This window comes from Ictalurus furcatus, chromosome 20, assembly GCF_023375685.1.
Source record: "Ictalurus furcatus strain D&B chromosome 20, Billie_1.0, whole genome shotgun sequence".
In the NCBI taxonomy this organism is placed as follows: Eukaryota; Metazoa; Chordata; class Actinopteri; order Siluriformes; family Ictaluridae; genus Ictalurus; species Ictalurus furcatus.
In genome coordinates this window covers 11474999-11491891 of record NC_071274.1, presented here as the reverse complement: position 1 = coordinate 11491891, position 16893 = coordinate 11474999, and the positions used below count along the sequence as shown (strand labels likewise).

The following is a 16893-nucleotide window of genomic DNA, read 5'->3' as shown; positions in this document are numbered from 1 at the left end:
AAATTTATTTATAGGTGCCTTTCATGGCACTCAAGGACACCTTACAAGCAATAAAACACATAAAAACATAAAATGACAGGAGGCCATCAGTTTGGCCTAAAACACACAGAAGCCCTCAATGCAAGCTTAAAAACACCACAAACAATAAAAAGATACATAGACATAGTCACTGTAAAGCCTGTCTGAAAAGGTGAATCTTGAGGTGAGATTTTCTCTTTACCCAAGAGTAGACATTCAGAGCTATACACTGTTTTAACAGGGCACACATGGGCAATAAGAAACAGTTGTCACTCATATGTTCCAATATTTTTGAATATTTGAAAATGGGTTGGTTCAAACAAAAGGTGCCATTTTTAAGTTAATACATCTAGATGTAAATATCATGAAATGAAAGCTGAAATTCTATTGTCTCATTCATCTTTTGATCTCAAACCCAATGTCTTCAGTGTATAACAAAAAAAAAAAAAAAAAAATAGAATTGGCCTTACTGTTCCTATACTTTCAGGAGGACTCTAGAAAATTACAGTAAATCTCAATTCCTGTATTTTATTCAAATAATATTATTTGATTATTGTGGTTAATATTTCTACAATTTTAATTAGTATAATAGATGTATTTCTTGATATTACTTTTGATTAATCACAAATCAAGCATTTTTCGGGTTGTTTATTGTATGCTCAAATGTAAATTGAAGAGAGAGAGAAAAAGCAGCACTCTGATAAGATTTTGAACAGATATGGCAAAAATGAAATAAGGAATAAGGAAACTGTTGGTGTAAGTTGCATAAACATTTTATGATCAGATTTGATCATGCACATCTTTGATGAATAAGGCCTTGGCCTTGTCTCATGACAAATTATAGATTAACACCATCAGTCTGTTGATCCTGGATTTTTAGATCAGAATTAAGACCCCTTTCCATGAATATGCTCCTGTAGATCTTGGCCAGGTGACTCTTGTAAAAGACATTTTATCTCAGTGAGTTTTTAACCTGGTTAAATAAAGGTTACAAACAAACAAATCTTCAAGTGGAACTGAACACACCTGGCTTTTGCTAGATAGGTTGGAATGGAACTAAATGCTGCAGGACAGCAAAGCTTCAGGAGCAGTTTGGAAACTAAACCATGTAGACAAGTAAATTGCACTCGGGGGGGGGGGATTAACCCCTCTAGAACCCTTAAGGATGCTTTGATTGTCCCTGAATGGGAGTTAAATGTAGTTTTTCACTTTACAAAAGTTTCCAAGTAGATTAACTTTTAATGATCTTTTCCAAAAGCAGCCAGCTTTCCTTTGTGATTTATAGGCTCATTAGTTGGATTGCCTTTATGTACTATCGTTCTGTTTTAGTTAAGATATTACAAATGCAGTAATACTAAAGATTTTGCTGCTGATTTTTCATGAAAACCTTAGGTTGTCTCCATGATCGGTGAACACATTGGAACAGTATGGAAAAAGTGGCCAGGCTACAATGAAAGCTGCAACATGGACCATGAACATTTTGGGTTGGATGGTGAGAATCCGAATGTCCAATTTATTTAAAATGTAGTATATGCCAAAATTAACAGAATTTGAATGATTGGATTTCTGGTAAACATACAGATTTTAGCTCCCTGAGATTACAATTAATTAATTAATTGATTGATTAATTAATCACAAACAGATTGGGTTACCTACTGATTATGTTCTTCCCTTAGTCTCTCAGAACATGAATGTGAATGCCAAAGTCTTACTTCTAGCCAGTACATTTCTCCTGGTAAGTTTATGAAATTTAAATCTCAATCAAATATACCTAAACGAATTTCAGCATAGAGTGAGAACACTAAATATTATGTTCTCTTTTCCCAGAATCATATGTTTTTTGAAATGAGCTGAACCAGAAACATTGAAAACCAGCATTGTTGGACTGTAAACATCTACAAAATGTCCTGAATTTCCAAACAGCCACTGTAAAGACTTATAAAAACTAAAGACTATATAAACATTGAACTACTGGAATTTGAAATGAGTAACCTTGATATGAGTAGAATACATGGCTGGAGTTACATCACAGTAAAATACTATTTCAACTAACACTATCATTTATTTAAACCATCATCTACAATGAATTATTTTGCAACACCTTTCAAAAAAGATAATATTTATTTGCTGTCTAAACACAAAGTTCAACAATACTTATGTCTACACTCATTTAAGTAATCGTTCATAAAAAAAAAAAAAAAATACAGGGATTTTTTTGTTGCTTGGGATTCAATGTGTACTACAGCATCTTGGATTTGAAATTAAACTAAATTGAAGGGCAGGATCTAGACAGTCAGCCTTTTCTAGTCCTTTTTACAATCTTTCCAGATTGTTTTAATGTTTGAAATACAGAGACTGAGATGACCACAGCACACCAGTGATTTTCTATTCCTGAAACCATTTCAGTGTTGATTTGCATGCTTGGGATCATTATCATGTTGACGTATCCATCTATGGCCAAGCCTGGCAGTATTTTGGGGTAAAATATTCTGGAACTTTAGGGAATTCATGCTATCGGCCCTCACAAGAGCTCTATTTAATTTAGTCTTAGTCCTGTGTCAAATGTCCTTGATAGTTTTTATTTTATTTAGTCAACCTTATCCTGTTTTTTTGTTTTTTTGTTTTTTTTGTCAAACTTTAGTTAACTAAACGTCTGGGCATTTTAGTCTTATCTTACTCAAAGAAAACTAAATAGTTTAGTGTAGTTTTAGTCACTGAAACTGTTAACATTTTTAGCATAAGATTATAATTGATACAGTGAGGCAATGGGGGGAATCTAGTTGGGGAGTTTTTTCATATCTCTCTATGTAACTACTGAGCAAGTTTCATATAGTACTTATAATAAATAACTGCATGGTAGTGAAAATAAATATATGTATCAACAATATTACATGTTGATATACTGTAGTCACAGTTAGTGTTTAATGATGTCGGTGTCATCTCATCATCATCCCATCATTTTTCATCATAGTTTTCGTTAAGAAAATTAACACCACCCTGAAGGGCCGTAATCTAAGGCTATAATTTTTTTTAAATTTATGATTATCGGCTCTATTGATTAACACAAATAATCTAAGCTCTGACAGCAGAATAGGATGATTCTAGCAAAATACTGGATACCAGAAACTATTAATTATATTTGCATAATGTATAACATTTATTACACTGATTAATAAAAATGTTTTATTGAGATAAACACACATCACACTCTAGAAGATTTATAAATTGTAGCAGTAATTAGATTAAGATTAAAGTGATCAGGAATGTGTTTCAGAGATATCAGGTAAACCAAAACTGCAGTATTCCTCAGGGTATATTTGGTATCATTTTTATCCAAATTTCATGGTGAATGATGTGGTGATATAAATATGATATAGTTCTAGGAAACAACATTTAAAATATATATTGTAATATGTGGTCTTTCCGCACACACACACACACACACACACACACACACACACACACACACACACACACAGGTTGGCATGGGGGACATTTTCACTTTTGTTCCCACCGACCCATTCTCAGGAATTTAATTAACATATAGTTCCTAAGCAGCTGGGTTCCATCCTGCCATAAAACATATAGGTTAATTCCCATTTGATATCTTGGGCGCTATACATTAACAATTCAACTGAAAATGCAATTTATAATGATTTCTCCAGTTTCAAAATTATTTAACCACCTGAATAGAATCCCTCACAACAGCACAAATATGCAAAACAGGTGTTGTCTCAAGCACACCTGATGCAACTAATCAAGGGCTTCATTAGTTGCACCAGGTGTGCTTGAGCTGGAACACATGAAATAACTGAATTGGCTAGGGGCAGAAAATACATTACATACCTGAATGGGGCCAAAAAAGGAAGCCATCAACGGCTGCAACCAGATTTCTGAGAAGGCAGGTTGTGATACACCCACGAATGACTGCAAAAGACCTGCAGCAAGACTTGATGGCAACAGACACTGAGGTTTCAGTGAGCATACTATGGTTCATACTAAACGCAAAAGGTTTCCATGCCAGAACTCCAAGACGTACACACTACTGATCCAAAAGCACAAGCAAAGTCAGCTCAAAATCATATAAATAAGCCACAGAAGTTTTGGGATTCTGTTCTGTGGAGCGATGAAACAAATCTGGAACATTTGGTTCAGTGGTATGTCTGGAGGAATAAGAATGAAGAAAGAACACTGTCCACACTCAAGCAATGTGGTGGCTTGGTGATGCTCTAGGGCTGCTTTGCATCTTCTGGCACTGGAAACCTGCAACGTGTGGAAGGCATGATGGATTCATTGAAGTGTCAAGAAATCCTAGGAGAAAATGTCATGCCGTCTTTGAGGAAGCTGAAGCTTGGGCGTCATTGGACCGTCCAACAGGACAGTGCATACCTCAAATTCCACCAAGGCTTAGTTGCAGAAGTAGTCCTGGAAGATTCTACAGGGCCATCACAGTCACCTGACTTGAACCCCTTAGAAAATCTCTGGTGGGATTTGAAGAAGGCAGTTGCAGCATGCAAACCCAAGAATATTACTGAGCTGGAGGCCATGGCTCATGAGGAATGGGCTAAGATTCCTCAGGAACGCTGCCAGAAGCTGGTGTCTGGCTATGTATCTTGTTTGCAGCCAGTGATAACAGCAAAAGGGTGGTCTACTAAGTACTTAAGATGCTTGCCATGAAGGAGTTGAATTTTGAAACTGGAGAAAATTGCATTTTCAGTTGAATTTGGGGAAACCAGTTGAAACGTTCGCTGTGTTGAACTATTTCAATTGCTTTTGTCCGATTTGTTCATTGCAAACAGCTGAAAGTTTGTAAATTTTGACAATAAGCCTGATTTGCAATGGGGGTTAAATAATGTTGACTGAAACTATAGATTATATTAGGCTACTTCTCAGTACCCGAGGAGGGTATCAGTATAGCCTAGTCAACACTGGGAAAAATTCCTATTTATAGTCATCATAAATACATGTACAAAATCAGATTTATTTGTGATCCAATATCACATCCTTTTATTTTTCACATTTGTGAAATTGAGTTTTATTGTATTAAATTATTTAAGTTTGCTTCCACTATAGCTGCTGAACCACATGCATAGACTCTTTACCTCTATGAGTAATGCAAGTTCAGTTTGTACAGGAGTAACTTATCTTCAATATCTGTAGGTTATTGTCATTTTTGATTAACATTAATGCACACCCTTTTATACATCCTGAGCATACTTTTTCGATTTAATAATTTATTAGAGATCATCATCAAGGATCAGGTTATCAAATGGGACCAAATGGTTACATCGCTTAAAGATAAAGAAATATTCACCATGTTGTTTTTTCATGAAATATGACACTATGCCATGTGCATGTTGTCATTCTAAGTTTACAGTTGCAATACGTGTTAAATGGAAGAATATCAGTGTATCCAAGTGTGTGCGTCCAAATAACAGAGAAAAGTTTCTGAAGGATTGAGGACCTCTTTGAAATATGGGGGTCTCCTGAGTCCCTCAAAGGAAGTAAGGACTAACTTCAAAATGGGGGCATTCATGCATCTTCGACAAGATTACCACTGAATACTGATGCATCTTTCTGCTGGAAGGAGAAACGCAGCTTGCTGGGGGGGGGGGGGGGGGGGGGGGGGGCACAGGAACCCACACCAGGCGACTGACCTCAGCTGCAACAGAGTGCAAACCAGACCAGTGCCTCCACACAACTAAAGATGTCTACTGGAACTGAATCTTCAGGAGTCGTGTCCTGGTCAGCTCTATAATCACCTGTATCATCACTGCCCGTCGACCTACGATGACTGCCACATGTTCTCAGGCCATTAAAAATGGCTCTGCATTCAGACATCCCGGAGGAGGGATTCGTAGAGGATTTATCAATTGTAGCAGTAATTTCATTACGATTAAAATGATCAGGAATGTGTTTCACAGATACCAGGTAAGCCAAAACTGGTCATCTGAACTGATGTTAATTACATTATTCCTCAGGGAATGTATCATTTGTATCCATATTTCCTGGTGAAAGATGTGGTGATATAAATATCATATAGGTTTAGGAAACAACATTTACAGTACATGTTGTAATATTTGCTCTTTCTCCACACACATACGGACAGTGGCGCCCCTGGTTTACATGGGGGACATTTTTCCTTTTGATCCCACTGACCCATTCTCAGGAACTTAATTAACATAGTTCCTAAGCAGCTGGGTTCATTCCCCCGATAAAACACAGGTTTGTTCGTATTTGATATCTTGATCACTATACATTTCAAAGAGGCTCAGGAGTACTTTATGTATATACATTCTATGTATAACTTCATGTGTGGGTTTGTTTCATAAATTCATTTGCCATTTCTATCTTTAAATATTTAGTGGTTCTTCTGTAAGAAAGTATGTTGCATTAAAAATGCATGACTGTATATGGTTATTAGAAATAGTTTCCTAAGCTAAAGTTTCCTTATGTTAGACACGTTAAAATCGAACTCTGACACCTAATAGGAAAGGCCTAGGCTTACACGTTGATGTAAACCTCTGAGCTAACAATAATTATTATGGGCTATATAAAAGTCTCTGATACAGGAATGTCATTTTAATGAAAGTTTAGCATGAAACTGTTTTAGATTATATATAAAATCAGAACACTGAAATATTATACTTCCAGCACTAACTAGATGATTATCTTTTGGAGTCAGATAATTAGGTAAATGGAGTCATATATATATAAATAAGTTAAAACACGATTTCAACCTTTGGCTGTACCTATTTCTGTCTTTAGTCATAGGAGAGCAGTGGGCCAAGTAATAAACCCTTAATATTTTAGCCCCACAACACTATCAGTTATTCTTTTTTCAGCCTAATTGTATGTCTCTACACTGAGGTGATACATTTCAGGAGCTGTATTTAACCACTGAATCACACTAAAGGCCAACACTTTACATGTTTCTGAATAACTTTTAGAAGCGTCAAATACAGTAGTCAGTCATTGACTTTAACCAGTATTTCAGCCATCAGATATGAGCCCACACATGCTGTAGAGTGGGTCATGTGGAACGTTGGTGGGATATTTAGTAGGTACTGGTCATTTCAAAATTATTTTTTGATGTTTGCGTGGGCCAAATGAAACAAGACAGCAGGCCTTGAGTTTGACACATGTAGTCTAACTGATTTTAAATCTTTCATGATAACAATTAACAATCTGCAATTTTGGGGGTTTTCTTCACCTCCCTCACCACCCTCATACAAATGCTCATTATTTACATTTTCCTGGTTCCTGACTTTTTTCCCCCCCTCGCTCTCACTCATGACAAATTTACTGGGAGAAATAACCAGTCTTTCATTATTTTAAGTGCTTCCTATGGTTCCTAAACTTTACAGCTATATCGGGTAAACCAACAATCAAATTGAAGTAGTCTACAACTGTGAAAACCTCAAGTCACTGTTTTCATTTAAAAGTAGATTACATGCAGATAGATCAAATCGGATCTCAATTAAAGATCAGATTGCTTACAGGCCTCAGTGTTTCCTCCATCTTACACTCTGTTAAAAGTACATCAGTGCACAAACCAGTGTTAGCAGCAGCTGCATATTTGACGTTTATTGCTATCAGTAATCCAAACATTACTTCAAACACACCCAAGTTTATAAATCCAGGCAGTATGTAAGATGTACACAAACCATGACCAACCCCAATCTCCAAATCCACATCAGTTAACATTCTTCAGTTTTACTTGGTGGTAAAGGAGAATCAGGATTTTTCGGCTGACAGCATAATCACAAAAATATCTTTCCAAGGCAAAAATCACAGAATGCTGAGTGCTTCTGGGAAGCAGGCACTGTCCGATATCTTTTAGGCTTTTAAGTTTCAACACACTCAGCTTAAAACAAAAAAATTATCAAGAACAGATTCCATCATATATCTCTTCAAAAAACTTTGAAAATATATTGTTTCTCACAATTTCAAAAACAAAACTTTAACACTGAAATTAAAATACTGCACTATAGTAAAATGCAACCCTGTTTATGACAATATCAAATAAAAGTACTTGCTTTCTAAGAAGTGTGGGTTATGTGAAGCTGAATAACTTGCCAGATGAGGTCAACATGACTTATTGTACAAAGATTCAACAAATTTAATTTGATTGGTTTTGTTAATCAGCCTTCATCAGAACCACAGTAGCGACAATTTTTGAGGCTTATTTCTGCACCGGCTTATGTTTTTCTTAATAAGTATTGAAAACATCTGTTACTGGTCATTTGACTCCTCCTTCATTCTCAGGGGCATTTTAGCTGAACAGATATTTCGACCAGGAATATGGGCTTTCCAGTAGCCAATATCCCTTTTGTTTTTTTATTCAAAACAATGTTAATTCATAAATAAGTGAGTTGTATGCCCTAGGAAAGTCCTCTTCATCCACACTGAAGGTAACTAAACCTAGAAATGAAAACATTGTATTAAATTAGAGACTGAAAATAGCAAATTGTTTATCAAATGTAGCAGGGTTATAACCATTATAGTGGTTAAGGTTTAGACTGATAAGGTCAAGTATGGTGTAGTTTTGCTTTTGGCATGAAGAGGTTTTGGAGTGTTATATGGAGATAGATGGATTTTTTTTTAAGGTGCTATACTGGCCCTACCCCTGCCATTGTTCACCCTTGAGAAAGACCTAGCGACCACCACTAGCATTCACCAGTCCATGAAAATCCTCCCAAGCCCTGAAAACAAAGAAAATGTACACAAATGTAAAATAAAATCTTCCTATTAAAATGAAATGTCAATGGGTCTTTTGTTCTCCATGGTTGTGTTTTGGATCAAGTTCAGAGATGTGCATGTTTTGTACAGCCTGTTGGTGCTTAAAGTTAATAATGCAAGCATGTGTGCATTTGTGTGCAGCCACTCACTTGATGCTGTCAGTGTGTGTTTTGTACTCCATGATGGTGTTTGGTGGCAGGTTGAGGACTCTGCGAAGCGTGTCTCTGATGCGAGCAGTAGTGGCCTGATCACTTGCTGTTTTGTTCCAGATAGATATGATATCCTCCTACACACACACACACACACACACACACACACACACACACACACACACACATCAATTAAACCACCTACTCTTAAGGCCATCAGATTACTAGCAATAAACCTAAATAACTTATTTCAACCAATTTGCTTCATAATTAAATGGGTCATGAGTGTAATTGTGGTAAGAACATTAAATAAAGTCTGACATCACATATCTACTCATACAAACCACTAAGGAAATATTTAAAACAACAATTTAATAAAACCCTACACACCAAAATATTTTACAATGTTTTGCTTGCTTTGAAGATGGAGAAGGCTAGAAATATGATGCCACCTACAAACTTTATTTATAAAGTGTGTGATAATGGAGAAATAACCTAAAATTGAATAAACAACTGCATTAAGTTTTCTAATGTAGGCAACACATCAACAGATCTCCATATGCTTTTCCAGATTAGTCACATTTACAGAATTTATAGACTGGAGGAGTGAAGTTACAAACCTCCAGATTAGTACAATGAAGCAAACGCCCATGATGTAATTAGGTATTCAGGCACAGTGTTTTAGTACCTGGAAGCGGACTGAGACAACAGCGCCACAGATCTCCTCACCAACCATGAACTGCTCACCCAACATGGCCAGGATCAGATTTTCCCAGCAGCGTGAGGCCAGACCCTTCCGCAGCCGAATTATCCACTTCCCTCCACTCTTATTAGCATCATCCTAGTGACATAGATGAGACAAAACAGAAAGAGAGACGTTAGTTTTATTTCACTTAAGTACATAAAAAAAATGCAAAAATAAATAATAACACAACAACAGCAGATCAATCAAAACAAATTACACTGAGTTATGCAAGAAATATTGGTATATTCACCTCCCACATGGGCTTGATTCCCTCCTTAAATAGGTGAAAGTCGCTGTGGCCAGTCAGATCACCTGGTCTGATCATGTGACTGTAAAACCGCCAAAACTGCTCCACCTGTGGCCCAGACTGTATATTAGTTTTAATGAAAATGATACAACAACCAGAACTGTGAAGATTTAAGAAAACGTAGGGTTGTATTAGTGAGTGCGTGTTTGCTTTTGTTTACAGTTATGACTGCAAATGTTTGTGGATTGGTATGAGTGTAAGTGGATTTTGGGTTTAGACAAAATTTAGGCTTAAGGAGAGAGGGATTAAGTGTATAGTCTATATATTCAAGTATGGCCCTCAATTTAAACAAACGTGTGACTAACCGAAGCAAAGCTGCCGATTTGTTTGATGTTCTGCTCATAGCTCTGTGTACTGGCTGGTCTGCCTGGGGTTCGCCGAGAATACCAGAATGTGTAGTTATACTGAAGAGGGTGTTCACCTGCCCCAGGAACCACAGCCTATAACACATACACAGAAGAGAATGTGTGTGCAGTTTTATCGATCTCACTAGTTAGTTCTGTCACAGGCCACAAATATCACACTGAGCATAACAGCAAAACAAAACCAAAAAGTAAAACCAAGTGTAAACTTGTGAGCTTTGTGAATACATGTCCTGGGATGAACACAGGGCAGTTTTATGAACCAACACACACAGAAGCACACACACCTTCTTCTTGGTAGTGTTTTGGTCCTTTTCCTCATCCTCATTCCTTTCCTTCTCACCATCTTTCGGTGAGCCGTTGTCCTGGTCGTGATCTCCACTGTCGTCATCTTTCAGACTGTAGTTAGTACAGAGGAAAAAAAGGAGAAGTCAGTGGGAAAAAATGGCATCAACTACCTTCTAAAAGCGTTAAAAAGACTGAACCTTGTGATGCCACCACTCTTTATAAGAGCCCCTGAATGAGCAGCAATAAAACAGACCCAATGCATTAAAAAACAACAACAACAAACCCTCCAGCATATTTTTACAGTGGTTATTTTATATGCAGACTATTTGGTCACCAAACATGCTGATGGTTTGTAAGACCAAAAAGGTTTCCTCTGACCATAGCACATTATTCCATAGTTTCATTGGTAAAGGTCAGTGGATGCATACTGCGAGTCAGTTTCAGAAAGAAGTTCCTTCTTGTAACTCTTCCAAAGAGCTTGTTATTATGAAAGTGGTGTTTAATAGTTGATTTTACTTGACAGCCACAGAGTCAACTAACCAATTCTAAAACTCTGCATTTTTTCACCATCATCCTCATTGTGCACATGGGTCCAATTTTTGGCAGTCCATTTTTTTTTTTTTTTTTTTTTTTAAATCACTGAATGTATTTTCTATAACCATTACCGGATTTATGAAGATCAACAACCATGTTGAAAAGGTCTTTAGTTGTTCCCATGGTAATGGATAACATTTAAAGTTCATGTGTGCAAGTACATACTACAGTGGTGCTTGAAAGTTTGTAAACTTTATAGAATTGTCTAGATTCCTGAATAAATATGAAACCTGAAACATCATCAGATTTTTTAAAAGTAGTTTAAGTAGATACAGACAACCCAATTAGAAACAAAACATACTATACATGGTCATTTATATACTGAGAAAAATTATCCAGTATTACATATGTTAGAATGTTACATATGAGTGGCAAAAGTATGTGAACCTTTGCTTTCAGTATCTGTTGTGACCCCCTGGTTCAGCAATAACTGCAAATAAACATTTCCAGTAGCTGTTGATCAGTCCTACACATTGGCTTGGAGGAATTTTAGCACATTCCTCAATACAGAACAGCTTCAATTCTGGGTTGATGGTGGGTTTCCACACATGAACTGCTTCCTTCAGGTCTTTCCACAACATTTCTATTGGATTAAGGCTAGGACTTCGACTTGGCCATTCAAAAACATTAACTTTATTCTTCTTTACACAATATTTGGTAGGACGACTTGTGTGCTTAGGGTTGTTGTCTTGGTGCATGACCCACTTCCTCTTGAGATTCAGTTCACAGACAGATGTCCTGATATTTTCCTTTAAAATTCACTGATATAATTCAGAACTCATTGTTCCATCAATGATATGAAGCCATCCAGGCCCAGATGCAACAAAAATAGGCCCAAACCATGATACTACTAGGGATGTCACGAGAACCGAAACTTTGGTACCAAGTTGGTACCATCATTCTTAAGACGTGACTGTACTTGTTTTTCTGCAGTAGTGTAGGTATCGTTGGTAATGAAGGTACCGAGGTTGCAATTCTTCCGGACCTAATGGGGCAACAAATACGCGCAAGTGTTTTAGTCGGTCCACAAGTGTAAAACTACAGAAGATGGCAATTAGCTCCGCCCCGACTAGTTGAAAGGAAAAGAGTGGAAAGCTAGCATCGGTTGCTAGTGTGCAGCCGATGCTATCGTTCATTTCAAACAAAGCGAGGAAACACCTGGAATTTGGCAAAACATCTGAAAGACGGGTCCTATATTATGTTTGTTGGAGGCAGCTTTCATTGTGGCCATGAAACCAGCCAACGTTATGCTCCATGTAATGCTTGCGATAGCCAGTTATTTGTTAACGACACTAATGCATTGCAATATTATAAACTACCTCCTAATGGGCCACCATGCACTGCCATTTAGCCCGTGTCCTGTCAGCAAAATGTAGCCTAATGTCACTAATAATTATTCAAATGTTAATGCTTTTAATAAATCTTTTTGGCCTGCCACCTTATCAGTGAATTAAAACTAATGCTTGCATTCAGAGTATAAGGTGTGTGTGTGTGTGTGTGTGTTTGTTGGGGGGGAGGGTTCCATTTGTGATATTACCTTTCTAAAATTCATACTCTAGACCAGTGCCTCTCAACCTTTTGTGAGCTTTGGACCCCAAGCATATTTCGAACAATCCACAAGGACCCCCTCACTCCACAACAATTATAGGCTATATACTAAACAGTCATTTCTATATATGTTGCTTTATTTTATTAATATTTAACATTAATAATATTAACATTAAAATTGAATCAAAACATTAAGATTTTATTTTTTACATTTTATTGTTGGTGTGACATTTAATTTGATTCTCTGAATTATCCTTTGTTTATTTTATCCATCAGTGCAACCCTTGAACTTGTCTACCACTCACAGGTTTTTGCAAATTATCATTTCATTTGTAAATAAATTTAAAATAAATCCAAAATAAATCCATTAATGAATGATCGTCAGCTCAGCTAATATGATATTTGCGAATAACCAAATTGATTAATTTAAAAACATCATTTGAATATGTTTTGATACATTTGAATATGTTTTGATACATTGATACATTTGAAACTTTCCTACAGACCCCCTGCAATTATACCCCCTGCCCTCCGGATAAGAAACACTGCACTAGACGGTAGTGCATAGTGAAAGTATATCGGATGTCATGTGGGACACAACTTTAGTATTTACTCTCCAAAGCATGTTTTCGGAACAGAAGTAACGTAATGAGTAAATGTACCGCGCACAGACCAACTAATTGATCATGAGATTCGTTGACAACAATTCACATAAACGATTATTATCGATTAGTTGTTGCAGCTCTAGTCTTGTCTACATGATCTTTAGCAAAGTGCAGACGGTCAGCAATGTTCTCTTTGGAGAGCAGTGGCTTGCAACCTTGCCATGCATACCATTGTTGTTCAGTGTTCTCCTGATGGCGGACTCATGAAAATTAACATTAGCCAATGTGAGAGAGGCCATAAGTTGCTTAGAAGTTACCCGGTGTTCTGTTGTGACCTTGCGGACTATTACAAGTCATGCTCTTTGTTGGTCAGCCACTCCTGGGGAGGGTACCAATGGTCTTGAATTTCCTCCATTTGTACACAATCTGTCTGACTGTGGATTGGTGGAGTTCAAACTCTTTAGAGATGGTTTTGAACCCTTTTCCAGCTTTATTGAGCACCAATAACTCTTTTTCTGAGGCCCTCAGAAATCTCATTTGTTCGTGCTATGATACATTTTTCCAACAGAGTCGTGAAGATCAGACTTTGATAGAACCCTGTTCTAAATAAAACAGGGCATTCACTCACACCAGATTGTCATCCCACTGATTGAAAACATCTGACTAATTTCAACTTCAAATGAACTGCTACTCCTAGAGGTTCACATACTTTTGCCAATCACAGATATGTAATATTTTATCTTTTTCCTCAATAAATAAATGACAAAGTATAATATCTGTGTCTGATTTGTTTCATTAGATTCTCTTTGTCTACTTTTAGGACTTGTGTGAAAATCTGATGTTTTAGGTCATATTTATGCAGACATAAAGAAAATAGAAGAACAAAACCACAAAAACTTTCAAGCACTGCTGTATACTATTCATACTATAGGGAATGTATACATGTGCATACTATAGATTGATAGTGACTGTTGTGAGAACTAGTCTGACATTTTTCTTGCATGACAGTATGTTCATTCACAATTATTACTAGACCTGTCTGTGTACATGACAGTCGTCTGTGTACAAGGTAAAAAGCATGGCAGAACTAATGCAGCCCTGGGGTGCTCCAACATTTGTTTTAACTGCTGATGACAAGGTTTTGTTCACTTTAACAATTTGGACTCTATTTGTGAGAAAAGAAGTATACCACTGAATCAAATATGGATTTACACCCAACCATACAAGTTTTGACTCTCAGATGTCAGCTTGAATTGTGTTGAATGGTAATGGACTGGACTTATATAGTGCTTTTTTAACCTTAGCGGTTCTACAAAGTGCTTTACACTAGTTCTCATTCACCCATTCACACAGCAATGGTATGTGCCATGCAAGGTGCTAGGGTGCCATTGGGAGCAAATTGGGGTTCGGTGTCTTGCCCAAGGACACTTCAGTATGTGGAGTCAAGTGGGCCAGGAATCGAAACGCCAACCCTACAATTAGTGGACAACCCACTCTACTACCTGAGCCACAGCCACCCACGCGGGTCATAAGAGGACCTGACAGGAAAAGTCTAAAAAGAGGGTTCTTGCAAAGGTATTAGATTTGTCTAAATGTTTAGAAATAATATGCACAACCTTGCTTGTAAGCAAACTGACATGGATCAAGTTTATCTTTGATTGTGCTCACCAGATATTTAAGAAATATTCTTTCTAGGGAAGCAGGCAACAACCATGTTCTGCTTCTTTTCATTCCAGACTGCCAGGACAGTTTCCTTTAAAATTAATGGAATTTTCCCCACTTCCTTCCCAATAGCAAAGTTGTCATGAGGTGACAACTTTTGGTACAATTTCTATTAGGCAAGGAAACAAGCAAATGAACTGTCCCCCAATATTACACTTTAAATTTAAGCAGACAATATTTATAGGCCTACTTATTGTTTGGATTAAACCCATTAAACTCAAATGACCAGACAAATAGGATAATAATTATAAGACCTTAATAATAAATAGAAGCTTTGATAATACAGAGTTGTGATTTCCGCAACTGTAACAAACTAGGAAAAAATAAATCACAACAACCTGGCTTTGCTTCACTGACCCCACTTTGAGAACCACTGCTCTACTGTACATTTATTTAAACAGTACAAAAGTCTCATCCAAAAAAAGTTAACTTTTAAGCCTGTTGATTTGACTGTCATGTCTTCACGAAAGAATCTGCTTAAACTACACTTATCATTAACACTCTCGCAGGGCGAAAATTCGAGCAATTATTCTTTGACTGGAGCGCGGTACGTCAGCGAGAGTACGGCGGCTTCCAGTGCACCTGCCCCGGCTGGGTGCTCACGATGAACCCGGGGATTCATTTGCGGCCTACAAGACCGCCTGACTATTCAGACTAGTAATGCACATGTTTATGTTTTAATTATGTTTATGTTTATGTTCCCACTTAACATTCCTTTTGTGTAGAAAAACTAGACGATGCAAGTTTCTGTCGTCATGTATCCCATTGGGCTGTAGACCTGTACGCATGTAGCAGACACGCCTCTCACTCCTTCTCTCTGCTGCAAACAGCTACATGGGAGAACTTTACCCACAGGATTTGAATTGACAACAGGAACAACTATTTAAGGACGGCAGCGAGTTTCGATGGATACTATCTACTCACGCGTCAAATTTGTTGTTCATTATTTCCTAAGTTCCGGCCTTTCTCCGCTCGCTGTTCCGGCGGCCGACCCGTCAAATCCGCAGCATCAGCGCACGAGCATCCTGGTTCGATGGCGAGCGGACCGCGCATGCGCCTCTTTCAGAAACGACCTTATATAGGAAAATCTGTTTATCTTTTATTAAAGTAAACCAAAAGTATATATATATAAAATCCTGTGGCCTATATAATAATACTGTTAGAATTGGGTACAAAATGTTAGCTATCATTTTGTGTACACGTGAGGAGGGTCCCAAATATTTTGTAATTAATGGCTAAAACTTTCATATACTCAAACTGGCCTGTTACTTTGGCTGCCATATTCAGCTCAGTTATGTTGTAGTTCTAATACTAGTCTGAAACTGTACTTGCAGTATCCAGTATAAAAAGTAACATTGATTCAGTGATCTGTCAATGTGGCTGCAGGTTTGCTGGTTGAAGACTAATATTATAAGAGCAAAGAAAAGGAAAACAGACCTCCATGACAATGAGCAGAAGAAAGTAATGTACCAAAAAAGATGATAGCTTAATCATGGATAAGCATTTGCACACTGGAAACACTGACAAGTGTTGATATCCCCAAGGGGAATATCAAACATATCCAGAAAATTCCTAATTTTTACTTGAATGATAGTGACTATTCATTCAAACAATAAAAGTGGCATTCTTTACATAAAGTTTTTAAAAAAATAAAATGATGTTTAATTATTCCAAAGTTCTATATGATAAGAATGCATTCAAGAATTGTGTAAGGCCTTAAAGATGCAGTTCTGAACTTTTGCCTCTGTATTGCCATCTCTGTTTGAAACATAAAACTGCATGTTACTTGCAGAGTTATTTTATTTACTTGGTT

General features: G+C 37.1%; 2 protein-coding genes across 3 annotated transcripts in view; one reads left to right on the top strand and one right to left on the bottom strand.

The window, feature by feature from the left end:
• Positions 1–5305, top strand: part of LOC128623806 (phospholipid scramblase 2) — a 28795-nt gene extending 23490 nt beyond the window's left edge. The window contains exons 5-6 of the mRNA XM_053650911.1: positions 1411–1510; positions 1695–5305. Coding sequence (XP_053506886.1) covers positions 1411–1510; positions 1695–1765 — 171 coding nt within the window. The 3' untranslated portion in view covers positions 1766–5305. The remainder of the gene's footprint in view (positions 1–1410; positions 1511–1694) is intronic.
• Positions 5306–7590: 2285 nt separating this feature from the next.
• On the bottom strand, positions 7591–16139 carry eif4e2 (eukaryotic translation initiation factor 4E family member 2). 2 transcript variants are annotated; one of them, XM_053650949.1, is made up of 8 exons: positions 16005–16139; positions 10611–10722; positions 10267–10401; positions 9905–10009; positions 9598–9750; positions 8910–9046; positions 8646–8723; positions 7591–8442 (listed from the first exon to the last, which is right to left on the bottom strand). In XM_053650949.1, the coding sequence occupies exons 1-7, from the start codon at positions 16022–16024 to the stop codon at positions 8675–8677; spliced, it is 711 nt and encodes a 236-aa protein (XP_053506924.1). In that variant the 5' UTR covers positions 16025–16139; the 3' UTR covers positions 7591–8442; positions 8646–8674. The 2 variants fall into 2 exon arrangements, with proteins under 2 accessions (XP_053506924.1, XP_053506923.1); XM_053650948.1 differs by having other exon boundaries at positions 7591–8723.
• Between the last annotated feature and the right edge of the window lie 754 nt (positions 16140–16893).

Excerpts from the sequence above, each read along its gene's own strand:
- eif4e2 (XM_053650948.1), bottom strand. The coding sequence starts at position 16,024 with ATGAACAACAAATTTGACGC. Across the intron at positions 10,723-16,004 it reads ATGAACAACAAATTTGACGC|TCTGAAAGATGACGACAGTG; the intron begins GTGAGTAGATAG and ends TACTAACTACAG. Across the intron at positions 9,751-9,904 it reads GAATCAAGCCCATGTGGGAG|GATGATGCTAATAAGAGTGG; the intron begins GTGAATATACCA and ends CTATGTCACTAG.